This window comes from Populus trichocarpa, chromosome 7, assembly GCF_000002775.5.
Source record: "Populus trichocarpa isolate Nisqually-1 chromosome 7, P.trichocarpa_v4.1, whole genome shotgun sequence".
NCBI lineage: Eukaryota > Viridiplantae > Streptophyta > Magnoliopsida > Malpighiales > Salicaceae > Populus > Populus trichocarpa.
The window spans coordinates 6274704-6291866 of NC_037291.2; the positions used below are offsets into that span (position 1 = coordinate 6274704).

The window sequence follows — 17163 nt, forward strand, 5'->3', positions numbered from 1 at the left end:
CTACAAAATCCAAAACCATTAATGTATTGATCTAAAGCATCTTATCTTATGCAATAAAATCGTTTTTATAAGAGAACATAATATTTTCTGTAAAATATGGACACCGATATTAGAAGGAAGGACTTTATTAAAGATTTATGATAGGATTGGAACCTAATTGAATAAAAGACAGATGGTTATGATATATTAGGGACTAATATGAGTTTGTCCAAACAAAACGAAGAAAAAAGTTGGTCCTAGTACCCTGAACTTGCTCCGAACCAAAACTCTTGCTCGTCCGCCATAAGCCAGAACCCTGCTAATACCCAGAAACCAGCAAAACACGCCCACACAGAAGCCCTAAACCTCACTCCATAAAACCAACTAATAGAGAAAAACGGACACTTAGTTTGTCTATTTGAACCATGTTACACAGTAAAACTTTTAACAAGAAAACCAGAGGTGGAAGAATTCAAAAGCTTGTAAGAGAAGTGTATTTGAGAGATGATATTTACTGTGGAGCTTTGTTTTGCAAATCTTGTGAAGATAAATCGAAAGCTCGGCTGACCGCTACTGCGTCTACTATTCTCATTCTTGACACTAATGTTGTTCTTAATCAGGTAATCTTTAAATGTATTTGTAGGGGTTTTAAGTGCTTGATTTTGCTTATAAATAATTTGAGCTTTAATCATTTTGTGGGTTTTTTTTCTAAGATTGATTTGCTTGAGAATCCGGCTGTAGAAGATGTGGTTTTGCTATCTGTGGTTTTACAAGAGGTGAAGAATAAAAATTCGGCTGTTTATGGAAGAATTAGGAATCTTATTGATAGTCCTGCTAGGAGATTCGTTGTTTTCTCTAATGAATTCCACAGGTAATTATTTGTTTTTTGCGGGTTTTGTTGGTTCTTTTTTCACTGTCATTTGATTTCCTAGCTCACTTTTGAGTGTGAATTGATGATGTTTTACTTGTTGGTTAGGGATACTTATGTGCAGATCATGGCAGGAGAAAGTCCGAATGATAGAAACGACAGAGGTTAGTTTGACCCTTTACTGTTGATAATTCTGGATCCTTCTTGATACAATGTGTTGTGTATTTGTCAGATTTTTATCATGTCATTGGGATTTTTTATGTTGCGGCATCTCTGCTATGTAGCTATGTGCTTTTTTTTGTTGTTGTTGTTGTTTGGCATGTGTTCCTAAATTTGTAAATTTGACATTGAAGAATTTTTTATCCAGCCATTAGGGTTGCTGCAAGGTGGTATCAGAGTCATCTTGGTGAAGCGGTGAAGGTTCTACTTATTACTAATGATAGAGAAAATAAGAGGAAGGCTACTGAAGAGGGTGTTTCTGCTGAGACAAGTATGTATTATATCATCATCTGCAAGATTTAATTATTGGTACCTTGTTAGTGTGACACTTTTTGTGGAAATATGCTTGCTTAGAGCTGACTTCTGAACTGCTGTTTCTTGCAGTTGAATCATATGTGAAATCATTGGGGCAACCAGCTTTACTTGACTTGCTTGTTCAGCCAGCTTCTGAAGATGTAATCATGGAAGAAGTCGAAGATATGAGACCTTCAAAGAGGAAAGTTGTTTATCCTGAGGTATTGCTTTAGTGTCTGCTAACTTCATGGTTTCTAATTTGTTTAGCTTGCAAGAAAATACGACATGATGGGTTAAAAAAAAAAAATTCCTTGCACTTTGTTCTTTGTTCAGCATAAGCCCATGTCAGAGATTACTTCTGGTTTGACCAAAGGAATATACCATCAAGGAAAACTTCGTGTGAACCGTTACAATCCATTTGAAGCATATGTTGGAAGTGAGAGCATTGGTGATGAAATAGTCATTTATGGGCGTGGAAATATGAATAGGGCTTTTGATGGTGATGTTGTGGCAGTGGAACTTCTTCCACAAGACCAATGGCACGAGGAGAAATCGTTATCTATAGTAGATGAAGGTATGTTTTCTGTCATGCTTTTTTGGGCCTCCTAGAAGGTGCATGTGTGCAAAATGCATCACTTGCTTATGAATTTCTAAACAGGTAGATACATCAATTGTCCTTTTCACCTTAACATTGTCTTTAGATATACGAGCTCTAGCCCACTTTGCTTTGGTTATGTGTAAGGTTTTGGGTTGATGACCTACAATAAGGAAAAATGGGTTACATTCTTGTCTTCATATTCAGTTCTTATGCCATAAGACAGTAATGCACTTTGTCACTATCTTTTTTGCAAGTCTCAAGAGTTGCTTTTTTCATTGCAGCTTATGATTTATACTAAAAGCAAAATGGAAGTGCAGAAAATATTTCTCCTTTCTACTTAATGAGTAGATGGATCTCTTTGTGTGCACGTGTGTTTGGGTTTGGGGTGTCAGAGCAGTGTGGTTGCATTTTGTCTATGTTCTCTCAACAATTTCATTTTCCCTTGCAGAGGATGAAGAAGAAGATGTTCATCTAGTCCCAGGTAGTTCAGATGATGCTCCCAGGACTTCAATTCCAGTATCAAGTTCAACTTTTGACACAAATCCTGTCTCATCTCGCCCATCTGGTCTTGTTGTTGGTATTATAAAGCGGAATTGGCATTCGTAAGTCATCTTGATGTTAATACTGATTGATTTCTGCATGAACATATGCATATTGACTTTGGTTATTTTGTTGGATATGGTTTGAATGAACCTGTGATAATGATGTTAGTCTTATCATTGCATCCATGTAGTATCATGCTGGAGATAGATGCATGTCTACCTTATGTGCTCCATAATGCAATTGCTCCAAATGCTTTGCTTGTGGAACATAGCTTTCTTATTTTGCTTGTGGAACATAGCTTTCTTATTTTAATTCCCTCTTTTAACGTAATGTACTTTCTTTTAGTCTTCTTTTTGTGCAAATGGGATATTCCTTGTAATCTGACTAGTCATGAAATATTATTTTTAACTTTTAATAAAAATTGTATTTTTTTGTTGCATTGTTTGTGTTATGGATTTAGTTTTTTATTAAATGATCTTGTGCAGTTACTGTGGATCTTTAGAGCCCATGCCAATGCCTGCAGGAAGTGGTGGTCTTGTATATGCTTTATTTGTCTCCAAAGACCGTAGAATTCCTAAGATTCGGATTCAAACTCGGCAGCTTGACAATCTTTTGGACAAAAGAATTATTGTAGCAGTTGATTCCTGGGACCGTCAATCACGACATCCTTCTGGCCATTATATACGCAGTATAGGACAGATAGGCGATAGAGATACCGAAACTGAGGTTGGTAATCATTTTATAAGTTATGAGTGCATACTTGTGTGTGGAGGAATTTTTATTATTTGAAAACTGCTCCTTCAGATACTATAGACCTTTACCATTGTTCCTCAAGCTTTAGATACTATAACCTTTACTATAGACCTTTACCATTGTTCCTCAAGCTTTAGATGCTTAGATGGAGTTGTTATATGTTGGAGAATAATATAAATCATATCTTGTAGCCCCACCTAACAGTTTAAGCTTTTGAGTTGAAATGATTTTTTGACATGATATCAGGTCCTTAATGACTAAGTGGTCAGCCCCTATTCTATTTGATAAAATTAAGCATAAGGTAGTGATGAGTCTGTACAAGTTTCAAGCCCTAAAAACTTTTACTTGAGGGGGTGCGTTGAGAGTAATATAAATCATATCTTGGAGCCTTACCCAATAACTTAAACTTGGTTCTTTGACAATGTATTTTGATCTTGTGAATTGCAGTTGGTCTTGATAGAGAATGATATTGATGCAAGACCGTTTTCTGCCCAAGTTTTGGCATGCTTGCCACCACTACCATGGTCGGTTTCCTCTAAAGATTTGAACGAATCAAATAGAGTTGACTTACGACATTTGTGTGTCTTTAGTGTTGATCCTCCAGGTTCATGATCCATTTTCATGTTGTTCATTTCTACTATTTTTTATAATTTCTCGTCTTCTTAGTTTATGTTACTTGCAGGATGCAAGGATATTGATGATGCACTACACTGTACTATGCTTCCAACTGGAAATTTTGAAGTTGGAGTCCGTATCCTCTGCTATGCTGAGCTTAATATAATATTTTTTCTTAATTATTTTAACAAAATTAAGGGTTATGTAGGCTATCAATATGGTTTTGTGCACGTGCGCACACACATACACTAGACTGCTTGTTGTTTGAACTTAATGATTTTAATTTTCTTTAGGTAGTGTTCCCTATTTTGTCATGTTTTTTCTGTCAATGTTCCCCTGTACTAGATTTATTCTCTCTTTTAGCTTTTTTAGTTCTCTTAATGCGGTACCATTCTATTTAGTTGTTATAAGAGCAAATAACAGTCTTCAGTGGTTTCTTTTATTGATATAAATTAAGACATTGCTGATGTAACGAATTTTGTTCACCCTGGCACCCCACTTGATGATGAGGCTACACAAAGGGGTACATCTGTCTACCTTGTTGAGCGTCGTATAGACATGCTTCCAAAACCTTTAACAGAAGGTAGATTTTCTATTTGATGTGTATCAATCTGTCAGAATTCATGGTATTTTGTGTGTGTGTATATATATATATATTTTGTGAACCTAAGGTCATTAAAATGAGTTTTATGTTGTAGATATATGTTCTCTTCGAGCTGATGTGGAAAGGCTAGCCTTTTCTGTTATTTGGGTATGTGCTTCCATTTTTAATCTTTAGGCTAGCATTTTCTGTCATTTTTTTTTTCCTTTGATGGGGTTCTCCACTGTATCACTCTCTGCTCTCTACTTGTCTTGATGAGGGACTTCCTCCAAACTACTCCTTGCTTTAATTTATGATTGTTTAAGCATATGCAGTGATAATTAAAAACAATATATTTTGAATTCTAATGACCAATTATACAGGAAATGACCCCTGAAGCAGAGATTATTTCTACAAAATACACAAAAAGTGTCATCAAATCACGTGCAGCATTATCTTATGTTGAAGCTCAGGCTAGGATGGATGATAGGTAATGTTTTGACTCAACCATTAGTTGATGAATGAAAATGTTTTATATTTGGTCCTGGCCCCTATGTAATTCCTGAGATTCTAGGTGTTTCTTCTATAATGATAATAACCATGTGTGCTTCTCTCTGTAAGAAGTGAGAATAAGCTTCTCCTAGTGACTTCTGTTTGTTTTGCCGCATTGACATGTATATTAGGTTTTTTTCATCCTTTTACATTTATGGCATGCCTGATTTAACTTGTGAAATGATGACATGGACAGAGTTAGTTTTATACAGAAGACTGCTCTCATATATCCATCAGATGTATCTATAATTAATATGATCTTAGATTCTTAGTGAAGATATGCAGAAATGAAGATGTTATGCTCATATCAGAACAAATGATTTCAATCACACAGAAAAGACCAACGGATTTCTTTTAAGAACATGTGGATTGGGTTAGTTGAATATGCTTATTGAGTTTCGGGATTTCGAAGCAGACATGGATCTTCATGTTGCCGATTCATGTCATGTTGGGATAAGTCTTGATAGAATATTTTAATATGAAAAGTGACTTTTAGTATTAATCTTCAAGAATGTCGTAATTATTCCAGGATGGATTTGAGGAAACCGGTAGCACTAATAAATCAAAAAAGAAACCAAGTAATTGGTCCTGTGGTGGCTTGCTCAAGTCCTCAGGTGCTAAAAAAGGTGCTCAAGCTCTGAGTGGTATTATATAAACGAGCTGGTAGTGTTTTGGCCAAGCTAGCACCAGTGATTTGTGAAAATCTTGATAGAACTCTCTATCCTTTTCCTTGCTTCCGCTGTCACATATGGCCATATCAGTTTGTTGAATTTGTGGCATTAGTGTTTTTGCTTTCTGGCTCATCTTTGAAAGTCTCTTATGCATAGTTGGCTGATGGGGTCCTAATCAATGTAATCTTATTTTCAGTCGATTAGTTGATCCAGTAACTAAAGATTTGAGAAATATGAATGCTCTGGCAAAGGTATGCATCTTGGAGCATGATTAAATTATTTTGTTCACTGGCCACTATGAAAAATGCACTCAGAAGTTGCTTTATATACTATTCTGCAGATAATGAGGCAGAGGCGAATTCATAGAGGAGCACTAACACTTGCTTCTGCTGAAGTCAAATTTCAGATTGATACCGAGACGCATGATCCTCTTGATATTGGTATGTTTCCCAAACAACGAGTTTTTTTTTTCTGGGCTTAGGGTGGGTGTTTTTGTGCCCTTGCTATACGACAAAAAGAGGAAGTGCATGGAGTGCTGGAATGGATCATGTATGTGTAAATTGGTGAATTTTATAGAGCTGTTGGTGTAGTGTCCAGCCACAAGAATTTTTTTTGACTTTGATTTTCAAAAAAGACACTGGAAAGATTTGCTTTTTATTGTTTAATAAATTTCTTACAGAATGCTTCAACCTTCTTTTATATTAAGCATGTATTTGGGTTTATAAAGGTTGCAGCATTGTTTACATTTTTTGAGTTTTTTCTGTTTATAGTAGTGAAAATATCATGTCTAATGGTCTCCTTGTTTCTGCAGGTATGTATCAGATTCGAGAAGCAAACCAAATGGTTGAGGAGTTTATGCTTGCTGCAAATGTTTCTGTAGCTGAAAAAATTCTTAAAGAATTTCCGGAGTGTTCACTATTGAGGTAAAGTAACTGTATAATGTTTTTTTTTTTTTTTGGAATTTCATTTTTGTCACCTTTTAAGCCTTATCAACAATACAAGTGGTCATTGCCTAATAAGTAATCGAAGAATAAGTTTTAAACAAAAAATAATTATCTCTTGTCCATTAGTCAGGTCTATTGTTGCCAAGCCTCTTGAAAATTGAATTATGGGATAATATTTAACTTGACAATGCATTAATAGCCTAAACATTGTTGTGAGAGAATTGTGATGTAATATCAATTTTTGTTTCATGTTGGAAGTTCTTGAGTAAGATTGTGTTTAGTAACTGATTTGTGTTATATTTGTTGAAAACATTATTCTGGAATAGTATTCATAAGCATAATTGTCAGATGTTTGAGAATTGCAGAGAGATCTTTTGATATACATGTTAAAAAGTGTATTTTTAAGCTTGAAATTGCTTTTAACTTGCCAAGACTTGAGTTTCTTTGGATTTTCTTTTATGGGCAATTGTATTGCAGCATGTTATTTTAACGAGATATTCAAACTGTTGCAAGGCCCTTTTAACCTATTGAAAAACCTTTTCTTTTTTATCCATAATTTGTTTTGAAGTTTGAAGAATCTTTTCTGACGTGTTATTTTCTATTGAATTCTTCAGAGAGGAAATAAACTTCTCTTGGATTCTTTAAAAGTGCTATGGTGTAGTATTATTTTGAACTACTGTTCTGTTATAAGAAAAGCAAAAGACTCTCTTTTATATGCCAAAGATTTTCCAGTTTTCCATTACTGAACTATCTCAATTGTGTTTCCTGTGGACATGTGCTCTCTTTTCAGGCGTCATCCTACTCCGACAAAAGAGATGCTTGGACCTTTGCTTCGTACAGCTGCTGCTGTTGGTTTGAACTTGGATGTCACATCTTCAAAAGCACTAGCCGATTCACTTGACCGTGCTGTGGTGAGTTGTTTTTTACTTGACACTGTTTCCAAAAAAATATAAAATTTAAAATCAGTCATGATTTAGCCTGATCACCATGTGTTCATAGCTTGCTTTCTTTTCTCTTGTTTCATTTCTTGCAAAATTATGTTTTCCAGGGTGACGATCCATACTTTAACAAGCTGATCCGTATAATGGCAACTAGATGTATGACACAGGTAATATTACTTAAATTGTTGATTTTCAGGAGTACTTTGTATATGGAATTTCTAATTTTTATTTATTTATTTTTTGCTTGAACTTTGATCAGGCAGTATATTTCTGTAGTGGAGAACTCAGCCCTCCAGAATTTCTTCATTATGGGCTTGCAGCACCTCTTTATACTCATTTCACATCACCTATCAGGAGATATTCTGGTTAGTAAGAGGTTTTATCTTGTTCAGTTTTACTTTTTACTGATGAACACGATACCTGAATTTGAGTTTTGATTTTACTTTCTTGCAGACGTGATTGTACATAGGTTGCTTGCTGCATCCATAGGAATATACAAACTTCCAACTATATTCCGAGACAGGCCCCAGCTCACTAGTATTGCTGATAGTAAGCAACAATGAACTTTCCAGTTAAAAATATGCCATGGTTTAACTGCAAGTTCTGATTTGATTTCCCTTCCCTTTCACAATATGTTCATACTCTCCAATATTAGGTCCTCCAATTGATATGTTTCCTCTATTGAACCTAACCACATTTTTTCTATTATAGATTTAATTAATTAGTTTGGCATGCAATGCATTCTGTGTGTTTGATGGGGCTACTATTAATTCATATCAACCATGTCATGCTGAATGATAAGAACATTCCTTACTGTAAATTTCCTGCAGATTTGAATTATCGGCATAGGAATGCTCAGATGGCAAGCCGAGGCTCAGTAGAGCTCCATACTCTCATATACTTCAGAAACCGGTAATTTGTGTGATCTCTCCCAATTCCCCTGCTGACCCCAACCTGCATGCACATAAATACATGCTAATCTATTTATCATAACTTTTTTCTTGTTGTAGGCCGACAGACACAGAGGCCAGAATAGTAAAGATGAGATCAAATGGTTTTATTGTATTTGTTCCCAAGTATGTATTTCCCTATTTGACCTTTTAATGGATAAGCTTACTCTTTTTCTCTTTTCTTATTTAAATGTCTCTCTCAATTACGGTTTGCCCTGTATAGCACACCCAGTCCCCTCAAGGAACCCAAGATATGGGAATTAGAATACAAACAAGGAAAAAGAAAAGAGGAACTCTTCTACTATCGTGCCCAATATTGTGCCAGAGAAATGAATCTGGTGGTCTTTATTTTTGGGAAAATTGCTATTCAGGGTTTTATTTGGAAGAGAATTAAATTTAGCATTTAGTAGCAAATTTGGTGGGTATGTGGAAGCTGGAATTTAAGTAATTAGGTGAAGGATTTCTGGGGCCGAAAGCAATTGTGTGATAGTTGATCTAACTGTGATTTGTTTGGGTCTGAAAGATCAGGAAGTGCAGATATTATGGAGTATATAATTTGCTGAGTGGAAGCATAAAGTCTAGGCAGTTGCATTCACGAGTTCACACTTGGAAACATAATGCACAATCACGGCTTCTCAAGAAGTTCACTAGCTGCATAAATTCCAATGCTAAAGCAATTCAAGGACTAGTATGAGCTGTGTGCTCATGCCATGTCTAGAACAATCACACTTTGCTTATCAAAGACATGATATATATGTGACAGTCTATTATGCCATTGGTTTTCCTCAAATTGAACATACCAAAATAAACCAAATACACCCTGCATCAAACTTAGTTCATAAATCTAGATTCCTTGAATCTTTCCTTAGTCTTTGTTCGATGCATGATGGTCCTTCACTTTGTGGAGGAGCAGAGGTTATTTATATGCGCATTGCATAGGATTTAACATATGTTTTCTGCAGGTTTGGTATAGAAGGGCCAGTATACCTGACAATGAGAGGTGATAAAGGGGGTGGGGAATGGTTTGTAGATGAGCAGCAGCAGAAGATTAGGAAGATGGATGGTAGTGTTTCATACAGTATCCTGCAGGCGGTGAAAATTCACTTGGAGGTTTTAGAACCGAAACCAAATCGGCCAAAACTCCAACTAACCCTCCTCTAAATTTTATAAGACATAATTATGGGAGCCATTCCAATGCTGAATGTTTAGCTTGTTTATGCCAGGATAGGGTGTCTTGGTGCCCAGAGGGAGTGCATGATTTTGTAATGTCAGAAAATCGTTTTGTTTTATGCTTGTATTCTTTTGAAATATTTAACTCAGGATTTGCTCTTGGGACCTTTCTTTAAGAGGGCATTTAGCTTAGCAGATGACTTGAGAGACTAAAAATGATTAAATCGAAATTGTCAATTCTTTTCATAAACTTTAAATCAGTCTTCCAATTGAATTTATGTAAAAACTGTTCCAGAATCCACTCTGAAAACACTTGCAAATTAAAGGCAAACTAACATAAATTGTATCAAGAAAAACTTATTAGTGGAACCAGTAGTAAATAAGTAAACCGTAGAACATGTTGCAATTTGGCAACATCACCCTGCTACAACGAAGATCTTTGGTACGATAGGACAGGGCAAATGAGCTAAAATTTATTTGTTTTCCAGGTTGAAACTATGAAGTCTTCTATAACATGCACCCGTGTAAGTAGATAAGAGCTGCTCCGAATTTCAGGTTCTGTAGCTGAGCAATACACGTTATAATTTCTACTAGTTCATTTCCCGTATTTCATTGTGGGCCGAACCATGTTTTTAGTTATTAATAGCACAAATTTTTTTTAAGAGCTATAAATTCAAGCAAAACAATAAGTTTTTAAGAGCTAATTTGGTATGAATTGGTTTATTTTAGTTTATTTAACAGGTTTAAAAAAAATTTGAATGATCTTTTTATATTTTTAAAAACTAATCTTGAACGATAAAATAAAAAAATAAAATAAAATAAAAATAATTATCAAGCCATGTAAACTTTTCGAACTAGTAATTTAGGATATTAGATAAAAAATATCATCAATGAAAAAACAAAGAAACTCAATTCCCAACAAATATAACATCGAATGCTGAATTATCACAATTATTATTATAACAATTACTATTCTCATCGTTATTATTATCATTACTAATATTGTCACTATCATTATAGCTACCACCATTACTACTATTATCAATAAGTAATATCATAATTATAATTAGTATTATTATCATGATCACTATTATTATCATTATTATCGTTGTTATTATCATTGCTATTATTATTATTGTTTATACTATTGTTATAATTATTATCACCGCCACTGTAATTAATATTATCATTATTTTTATTCTTATTACTACTATTACTACTACTATTATTATTATTACTACTACTACTACTGTTATAACTACAATAACTACTACTACTACTATCACAATCACAATTATTATTAACTATTACTATACTATAATAATAATAATAATAAATTTGGAAAAAATATTATTACTATTAAAAAAAATCATAAATTTGATTTGAAGGGTAAAATTAAAAACTATAAGAACTTTGAAAAAAGAGTCAAGAGAAAAAAATAAGAAATCAAAAGTAGAAGGACCAAATTGAAAAACATAATATACACAAATTAGAATTAAAGGGTTAAATTGTAAACAAATAAAACTCAAATAAAAGAGAAAAAGTCCAAAATAAAAAATCAAAACAAAGAGGATGGATTATGAAACACCAACAAAAAATAGGACGGATTTAGGAGGACTAAAACTATAAAAGGAATAAAATAAGAAATTAAAAGAATGAGGACTGAAATGAAAAACAAAACATATAAGAAATTATGATTGAAGGACAAAATTAAAAAAAAAAAAACAAAACTTTTATAAAAGGAATAAGGATGAAATGAGAAATTCAAAGAATGAGGACTAAAATTGAATGACAACAAACGAAGAGGATAATTGTGCACTTTAGTTATCAGGAGAGAGAAAAGAAAGAAAAAAAAATCGATCACTCGCGGCAATCCAACTATTATAAGCTTACATGTGCCACAACATGTGGAAGAGGGCATGACTGTATAACCAGGGAGACGACGAATGATCAAATTTGGCCACCAGGCGGCGTCACACGTGCCACTTGAATGGCACGGACACCGACCACTCGCTGGTGCGTGTGGAACACAAGCCAATAACTTTTCAATTAAAAAATAAAAATAAAACGTGAAAATACCAAAACACCCCTCATGGTCCTCTTAATAACACAAAATACCCAAGTGAAAATACCAAAATATCCCCAAAAGACAAAGCTTCTTTTTAGTCTTTTTTAATGATAAAAACGTTATTTTACTGTACATGAAAATTGGAAAAACCTGAAATACCCTTGTCCAGGAGCCTTTTTTTTTTATCATGGGGGCAAAAATATATTTTTACTGTTACGAATATTATGAAAAGTCAAGAAAGCCCTTGGTCAACAGTTCTAAATTTTGTTGACTTTAGAGGTAAAAAAGTATTTTCACCATGTTAAAAAATTTGAAAAGACGCACACACCCCAAACAATCTTTTAATGATCACTGAGCTAGAGGAAAAGACCAAAACACCCCTAAATCAAAGGCTTAAATTTAAGCTACTCAAGGGTAAAAAAGTAATTTTACTGTATCAATTCACAGTAATCTGTGTGTAGAGCTACAATGAAATCCTCATACGATTTAGTTTCTATTAATTTAAAAATAATGGTATGTGTGCCTATGCTATTCACCTTAATCCATTTCTTATCAGACAGATCTGCTTTAAAGATTATAAAATCTATTGATTTGAAGGTTAAACATTTGAGTGAGTGCGAGCCTCGTAAATTGGTTTTATGTGTTGGCATAATAATTATGTCCAATTTATATTATCCTCTTTCTACTCTATAAACCCATTGTTGTCAACACATTACGACAAACCATATCTTCGGGCCTATTTGTTTTTGCGTTTCAAAAGTATTTTTGAAAAAAATAATTTTTTTTACTTAAATTAATATTTTTTTAGTTGTTTTCAGATTATTTTGATGTGCTGATGTCAAAAATAATTTTTTTAAAATAAAAAAAATATTATTTTGATTCATTTTCAAGTGAAAAACACTTTGAAAAGCAACCGCTACCACACTCCCAAACATTATTTCCTCTTTTCTTTCTCTATCTCTTTCCCTTCTCTTTTGAGTAAATCTCTCTCTCTCTCTCTCTCTCTCTCTCTCTCAAATTCAACTTGGTTCTTAGTATTTAATTCAATTTCATTTATTGCATTAAAATAGTCCCTTATTATTTCTACTTTTCTTAATTCATTCATTAGCTTTTCAATTATTTAGCCAATTTCAACACTTTTCTCAATACATCTCAATTTCATTCCTTATATATATTTGTTTTATTTTTAAATTTTGTGTGTGGATATTTAAGGGGCAAAAAACTAAGTTATGACCCCTCTTTAAAATACTTACGGTATTAAGTCTACAAAAAAAAGAAGCTTTTTTAATAGATTTTGTTTAGAAAGCTTGTAAAGAAAACATAAAATACATGGAGATTTTTTGAAAGGTGGTCAAATCGAGAGGTAACTATTTTTAAGAATTAAAATTTGAAAGAATAACCTGGGATTCGAATTCAAAAAAGTAATGTTTTGGAATTAAGTTTGCAATAGTCATCTGAGACTAAAAAAATAAATAGAAATCTACAAGAGTCCTCTCAGACAATAACGATGAAAAATTTACAAGAGTCATTCGAGACTTCAAAATAAAGAAAAGTTTGCAATAGTCCTTTAAGATTCAAAAAGTAAAGAAAGATTGCAACAGTCCTTTAAAACTTAAAATTAAAGCAAAATTTGCGAGATTCCTTTGAGACTCAATCGCAAGAAAGATTTGAAAGAGTCCTTTGAGACTCAAGAATAAAGAAAGATTTGTGAGAGTCATCTAAGACTTAAAACGCATGGAAAAATTTGCGAGAGTCCTTTGGGATTCAAATGTAAAGAAATATTTGTGAGTCTTTTAAGACAAAAAGTAAAGAAAGATTTGCAAGGGTCCTCTCGGACGTAAGAATGAAGAAATATTTTTGAAAGTCCTTTGAGACTCAATTTTGAGAGATTTGCTAGAGTTTTTTGAGACTAAAAAAGAAAATAAAAATTTGTGAGAGTCATCTTAGAATCAATTGCAAAAGCCTATTTAATGTGATCCAAGCAACACCAAGAGACCCATTAGAGGTTCTAGTTGGTCCAATGACAAGACTTAGGGCTAAGAGGTTCAAAGAGGTTTTCAATGGACTTTTTTCAAGACACATGGGCTAACTTCAAGAAGATATTAAAGTATAAGCCTTGATTAATTTAATTCATATTCAAGAATGACTTGTAGGTAAGCATTCAGACATTATAAAAAGATTGGAATAAAAAGATTCAAATATGCTAATTTTAACCTTTAGCTACTGTTTTGGTCATAACTAGAGCTACAAAAGGAAATTTAATGCGATTCTAGTTGCGTTGAATAATAGATATCTATAGATTTCTAGTGACACATGTTACACCTTCTAATTTATTAATACGAGAGAGAACCATGCATTAAATGGTGGCCTTTGATTTTGTCACTAGATTACAAAAACAACTTTAATCATATTTAAATTAGTTGGGTTGTTGTTTTATTTATCTTTTAGTTATTATTAGAATTTTTAGATATATTTAGGGTCTTTATTTAAATTTTGGTTAGTTGGAATATTATTATTTATTAGGTTTATCCATATTTATTAGGGATACACTATTATATTTATAATTCTTTTTAGTATAAAAACTCTTTTGTAAAGTCTTTTTGAGGTAAGACTATTTTTTTAATAAAGAAATCAGCATTCATGTTATGTTTTATATGGTTAAGAGATTCTCATACTGAATTCTTGATTGAAATAACAGGGTCTTTAAAGAATTGATCAAATTCAGAATGATTTTATAGTACTTGTTCACGTCTCTTTATAGACATAAGGTGAGAGTGATTATTGCATGTAACTTTGGTGTTTCGAGGCAGGTTTGTTGGGTCAAGTTGCAAACCATTCAAATTTTATTTAGCTTATCTTGGAAGGTGTTCGCATCAGGTGGTATCAGACTTGTGCTATTATAGGTTGTATTCCTTTAATCTATAGTTCGTGTTGTTTCTTGATTTTCTTTCTTTCCAGTTTTGGATAGGGTATTGTTTATATATATAAAAAAAGTCTATTCTTCTCTTATTATCTCAAAGTTTGTGTCAAACCCTCTATTAAAAAAAATCATCTTGCTTAGATTCTTGATTTTGACGAACATAACAAAGAAAAATTGTGTTCTTGATCTTGATCTTTTATCTTTCTTGATTTTGGCCTAGAGAAAAAAAATTAAAAAGAAATCCCGTTTTTGCTGAATTACAAGGATAAAAAAAGAAGGAAGAATTGCAAGAATTGATTGAATTGACAAGTTAGAGCATAACCGAATACAAGCCCTTGAATTTTAGGGTTACCCAAAAGTTTCTTGAATATTTTCTTGATTTTTTTCGAATAGATACATACCAAATCTTGGTATTGCCAAATTGAATTCTTGTTTTTCTTGGGTTATCTTGCCTTGTTTCATTAAAATTTAGTTAGTATAGATCTTTCTTGCTTTATTTTAATTGTTTTCTTGAGATTCTTGAAGTTGAATTTTTACTTCTTGAATTAGTTAGTTTTCTTTGAATCCTTAACATAACTCCATTGCTTTTATTTCATGACTTCTTTTCGTCATTATATTTTGCACGAATTTAGATTGTTATTCGTAAATTTATCCTCAAGTTTTGTTTTGATTAGTTTCATATATTCCTTGACACTTGAGTCTTTATTATTATAAAGTCATTACATTGTTTTGATTGATTATTTGAGAACTTGCTAAGTTACCTAGAACCTAAGTAAGGGAGTAATGGGGTTAAGGTCATAGTGAGATTATTAGAGTGAAAAGCCTAATTGAATTGAATGAAGCACGAGTGTAATGACATTAAATCGAGTGTAAACTCATAAGGGAGTGTGTGAGGGAATCTTTCTTTGCCACTAACCTTTATTACATGTATTCACCATGACACGATAAAAAACAAAGGATCATGTAGAAAGAAAAGATAGGTTGGTGGTAATGATGGAGGCTTTGATGGGAAAGATGGATAAATTGAGTACTGAGATGATTAATAGACATGATGTTCCTAGTAGTAAAGAAAAAGAGGTTAAAAGGCCTACTAGACAAGCACTTTCTTCTCCAGATGAAAGTGTAGCTGAAAACTTTAATGATGAGGAGGATGCTGTAGTAAATCATGGAAGGAAGTCCCATACACACCAAAATCCCTTATATAAAACATGGCCAATAAGAGAGTTTGGTGGTAGATTTTGGCTAAGAGAGGAATTTTGATGATCAAGATGATTTAGATCGTAATTTGGGTAGCATAAAACTTAAAATTCCAACATTTCAGGGAAAGAATGATCTAGAGGCTTATTTGAATTGGAAAAAAAAGATGGAATATTTATTTGATTGCCATCAATATTCAGAGGTCAAAAAGGTAAAACTAGCTGTAGTTAAATTCACTAATTATGCTATTATTTAGTGGGATCAACTTGGTACAAGGAAAAGGCGTAATGGAGAAAGACCCATTGATACATGGGAGGAGATTAAAGTAATCATGTGAGAAAGAAATTTGTCTCTAATCATTACTATATGCAAGTATATAATAGATTGCAATTTTTTTCTCCAGGTTCTAAAAATGTTGATGAGTATTTTAAGGAAATGAAAATAGCAATGACTAGAGCTAATGTTTTTGAAGATAGGGAAGCCAAAATGACTAGATTTTTAAATGGTTTAAATAGAAATATTGCTAAAGTGGTTGAATTGCACCATTAAATAGAAATTAAAGATATGGTGCACATGGCTATAAAGGTAGAAAAACAGTTGAAAAGAAAAGGTAGTGTAAGACCATACAGTTATTTGAGATCATCTCAGGGTTAGAAGTTGAACTTCAGGAGAGAGGGTAATGCACAAACAAAGCTAATAGCAGATACCTAAGGTTGTCGAACCCTTATATGTTAAAAAACATGTTGCGACAATAAAGGAAAAAAAGGAAGAAATAATGTTTAGTAGAAGCATAAACGAGATATTAAGTGTTTTAGGTCAAGGACTTGGGAATTATGCAATAGAGAATCCACATAAAAGGATTATGATTTTGAGATATGATAGAGAAGTGGAGTCACCTAGTGATGAATCTGAATGTGAAAGCATGCCAACATTTGAAGATGCTAATGATGTTGAATATGCTGTTAATGGTGAGTCCTTGGTTATAAAGAGATCTTTGAATGTTCTTGTCAATAGAGAAGATATTGCGCAAAAAGGAAGAATATATTTCATAATAGATGCCACATAAAAAAAAGCTATGCAATATGATTATTTATAATAGTATTTGTACTAATGTTGCTAACACAACTTTAGTTAGACAGTTGAACTTAACTACCATTAAGCATGCTACATTGTATAAGCTTTAATGACTTAATGAATGTGGAGAAGTTAGGGTGACTAAATAGGTTTTAATCTCATTTTAAGTAGGGAGATATAAAGATGAGGTTTTGTATGATATTTCTACGTACACCTATTATTAGACA

General features: G+C 32.9%; 1 protein-coding gene across 1 annotated transcript; it reads left to right on the top strand.

The window, feature by feature from the left end:
* The first annotated feature begins 206 nt into the window (after positions 1–206).
* Positions 207–9934, top strand: LOC18101070 (exosome complex exonuclease RRP44 homolog A). The gene is made up of 23 exons (XM_006380513.3): positions 207–599; positions 693–850; positions 956–1011; positions 1215–1337; positions 1451–1581; positions 1694–1934; positions 2407–2560; positions 2987–3227; positions 3702–3858; positions 3937–4005; positions 4327–4452; positions 4568–4620; positions 4833–4939; positions 5869–5923; positions 6013–6112; positions 6484–6595; positions 7407–7527; positions 7665–7724; positions 7817–7922; positions 8011–8106; positions 8388–8469; positions 8568–8633; positions 9470–9934. Exons 1-23 carry the CDS (start codon positions 405–407, stop codon positions 9666–9668), a joined length of 2808 nt encoding a protein of 935 aa, XP_006380575.1. The 5' UTR covers positions 207–404; the 3' UTR covers positions 9669–9934.
* Positions 9935–17163: the final 7229 nt, after the last annotated feature.

What these genes read in the sequence shown, in the direction of transcription:
- LOC18101070 (XM_006380513.3), top strand. Translation starts at nt 405, where the DNA reads ATGTTACACAGTAAAACTTTTAACAAGAAAACCAGAGGTGGAAGAATT. An exon ending in GCATGATCCTCTTGATATTG is followed by an intron (nt 6,113 to 6,483) that starts GTATGTTTCCCA and finishes TTGTTTCTGCAG; the next exon opens with GTATGTATCAGATTCGAGAA. An exon ending in TTTATTGTATTTGTTCCCAA is followed by an intron (nt 8,634 to 9,469) that starts GTATGTATTTCC and finishes TGTTTTCTGCAG; the next exon opens with GTTTGGTATAGAAGGGCCAG.